This window comes from Nicotiana tabacum, chromosome 12 (genome assembly GCF_000715075.1).
Source record: "Nicotiana tabacum cultivar K326 chromosome 12, ASM71507v2, whole genome shotgun sequence".
Taxonomy (NCBI): Eukaryota; Viridiplantae; Streptophyta; class Magnoliopsida; order Solanales; family Solanaceae; genus Nicotiana; species Nicotiana tabacum.
The window spans coordinates 9,524,177-9,527,708 of record NC_134091.1 but is presented as its reverse complement, the minus strand read 5'-3'; the positions used below and the strand labels follow the sequence as shown (position 1 = coordinate 9,527,708).

The following is a 3,532-nucleotide window of genomic DNA, read 5'->3' as shown; positions in this document are numbered from 1 at the left end:
AACATTATATAAAATAAAAGAAAAGGATTAAAAATACGAGATGTTCTTTATATTTTTCATTGACGTATAAATCTCTATTGGGATTACTGTAATTTTTCAGTTAATTGGTATCGTTTATATAGATTAAATAATTCATTCACTTCTATAGATGAATTAATTTCTCATGTTATCTCTGTCCACATTCACTTCTAGTTTCTGTACTATACCATGAAGCAATACAAAAACAGATCCAAAACTCAAATCCTAGTACACAAAAAGAGCCATTAGCCCAAAACTAAAAGATGAAAGTGCAGTTTTTTCTTCATCTTTTTCTAGCATTATTTTTCATGTTCTTTGTATTATTAGCACAGTGCAAAACTCATCCTACTGATATACAAGGACTTCAACATCTCAAAAATGGAATAAACCCAAATTCCATTTCCTCCGGTTCATGCCTAAGCTCATGGAGCTTCTCCATAGACCCATGCGACAATATTTTCTCCGACCGGTTCACTTGCGGTTTCCGTTGCGATCTCATCGTCTCCGGTTTTTACCGAGTCACCGAAATCAGCTTAGACCAAGCCGGTTACTCCGGTTCATTATACATGACCAACCTCCCTCATCTCGAAGTTTTAGATATGTCCTATAACTCACTATCCGGTTTAATCCCACATTCACTCTCAAACCTAACTCGTCTACGTCGACTCAGTCTTTCAAAAAACTCATTCACAGGTAAAATCCCTTCTTCCATTGGTTCTCTTTTACGTCTTCAAGAACTTTTTCTTGATAACAACAATCTCACCGGTTCAATCCCACGAAGTTTCAACGGTTTAGTCAATTTAAACCGGCTTGAGCTTCAACATAACAATATTACTGGAGATTTACCTGTTCTCTATCAGCTCAGAAACCTATTTTTCTTAGACTTGAGTGATAACAGAATCACAGGAAACTTCTTCCCGTCACGTTTCTCCAAGTCCATTATTGAACTCTCACTACGTAACAATTATTTACGGGGCGAGTTCCCGTTAAACGTAGGAGAGTTAAAGTTTCTACAAGTTTTAGATCTGAGTCATAATTTATTATCTGGGATTATACTGTCGGTGTTATTTTCCCACTCATCTCTTCAACAACTCACACTTTCTTACAACAATTTCACGTTATTGCAAATGCCAAAAGATTTAAGTTATCGAAATAATAAGCTTATAGCCATTGATCTGAGTTATAACAATTTGCATGGCTTCTTGCCGGCTTTCATGGCGTCAATGCCGAACTTGTCGGCTCTGAATTTGGAACATAATAAGTTTTCCGGCATGATACCGACACAGTATGCAGTCAAAGTTGTAGTTCCGAGGAACAATACGTCGTCGTTTGAGAGATTGTTGTTGGGCGGGAATTACTTGTTTGGGCCTATTCCTGGGCCTCTATTGGGCCTAAAACCAGGTTCTGTTAATGTTAGCTTAGTGGATAATTGTTTATATATATGTCCGAATACGCTATATATTTGTCATGGTGGGAATCAGAAATCTTTCTTGGATTGTAAGAAGTTTCGACCTATGATTCCTTGAGGTTAGTTATATATTTTCATTTCCAATTTTAGATGAGGTTAATTGCTAGTGATTGAGTAGCAAACTGTGTTCCTCTTGTCCTAATTTTGAATTCAGAGGTACTAGTCGATGACGAATTAGAAACTACTCGACTCTGTATATCTGTAACAGTGACAATGATATTATTGAAACTAATAATACTATTGTTGTCAGGGGCGGATATGGATTCCCGGGAACCCAGTAACTTTTGTGTAGATCTTGTATTTTTGTTAAATATTTTATTAAATATCTATAAATATCTATTTGTGAGCCCAGTTATTATTGTATATTAATTTGAGATTGCGACAGGAACCCATAAACTTAAAATCCTGGATCCGCCTCTGATTGTCGTAAACCAACAGTTGGTGCTATATTGCTAATTAAAGGCGTATTTTGTTTTGTAGAGTATATACGTCTAGAAAGGATAAAGACTCAACTAAGTTAGTAGTAGTGATATTTTCATTTTTTTTAAAATTCAAAATCGAGATATATACTAAAGTTTAAATTTTGTCATCTCAACTGATAGATTGTTTCCGCCCGTACAAACATGTAATTGTTGATTAGCACCAAACTCATTCAATTGTCACTTTGATGTTTTCTTTATGTTCTTATGATCAATGGCAGTAGATGATTTGGTTGAAATTTGACAACTTTTACATACAACATCTGCTTCTTCATTTTTTTTGGCATTGGACATGTTTAGTTTTGCGTTTAATATACGGACTTCGAATATAACTATAAAATTAGGATAATGTTTACCCTGTTTAGCTGTTTTATTTATTTATAAAAAGTCACTAGAGTTTTTTATAAAATATATACATATTCGGTCAAAAGCTACAATTTATATATATTTTTTGTTGTGCAGAGTACGGTCAAACACTACAATTTACTTACAACTTGGATACAATTTTATGTTGTACAGAATAGATCCGATCGAACACATACAACTGGCATACGACTTATATTCAATTGTTTTAGTTGTATATATTTTGTATGCTTACTCTTCGAGTATCAATTTGAAATTCCAACTAAAACTAACCCCAAGCTTCATCAAACTTCCTAAAAAATGAGGTATAAACTTCAAAGGATATGTTCCGTAGTTTGCAATAACACTCAATTCAAACAATAAGAATTTGCATGTTAATGGATGTTAATGGACTTTACAGCTTTATAATCATTTTCAAACACTGCTTTAATTTTTAGTAATGCTTAAAAATACTACAAAACCTCCCATTGCAATAAATAAATAAATATATTCTTTAATCATTTTCAATCGAAGGTAACATCATTTTTACGTGTGTAAAGAAGAGGCGATAAGTTCTTAATTATTAAATGGTCGTGGAAAGAGAAATCTTGGGGACTCAAACTCACGAGGTAATTGAACTAATCTTGTTCATATTTGAAATTTTCTAGAATAAGAGTTTTGTTAAAACCATTTTTTGTATTATTCGCATACTTTGAGATCATCCCCTTATTATTCTTTTAGAAGTGTGTTTGGTAGTGAGAAAGATAGAGAGGGAGAAAATGAGAAAGATTAGAGTCTAATATATTACTTTGTGTGCAACTGATAATTAATACATGATATAAAATTAAAATGAGAATGGTAATTAGTTTCATAATGTAGTATAAATATGTAAAAATTCCCTCAAAAAAGCATAAATTTATTACTCCCTCTGTTTCAGTTTATGTGAACCTATTTCTTTTTTGGTCCGTTCCAAAAAGAATGAACACTTTCTAAATTTGGTAACAATTTAGCTTAAAGTTACAACTCTACCCTTAATGAGAAGCTTTTATAACCACACAAATACTCTGGGTCCCATTTGGACTTGTTTAGGACCACAAATTCCAAAAGTCTTCATTTTTTTCTTAAACTCCGTGTTCAGTCAAACAGGTTCACATAAATTGGAACGGGAAATATTAACTACTAGGGAGTATGATTTAGTGATAAACAAGGGGAAATCAACTAGCTA

General features: G+C 33.1%; 1 protein-coding gene across 1 annotated transcript; it reads left to right on the top strand.

Moving 5' to 3' along the window:
- The first annotated feature begins 19 nt into the window (after nucleotides 1-19).
- LOC107766581 (uncharacterized) lies at nucleotides 20-2,236 on the top strand. Its single transcript, XM_075227567.1, has one exon. It carries the CDS (start codon nucleotides 282-284, stop codon nucleotides 1,542-1,544), a length of 1,263 nt encoding a protein of 420 aa, XP_075083668.1. The 5' UTR covers nucleotides 20-281; the 3' UTR covers nucleotides 1,545-2,236.
- Nucleotides 2,237-3,532: the final 1,296 nt, after the last annotated feature.

Coding starts and splice junctions, on each gene's coding strand:
- LOC107766581 (XM_075227567.1), top strand. CDS start 282: ATGAAAGTGCAGTTTTTTCTTCATCTTTTTCTAGCATTATTTTTCATG.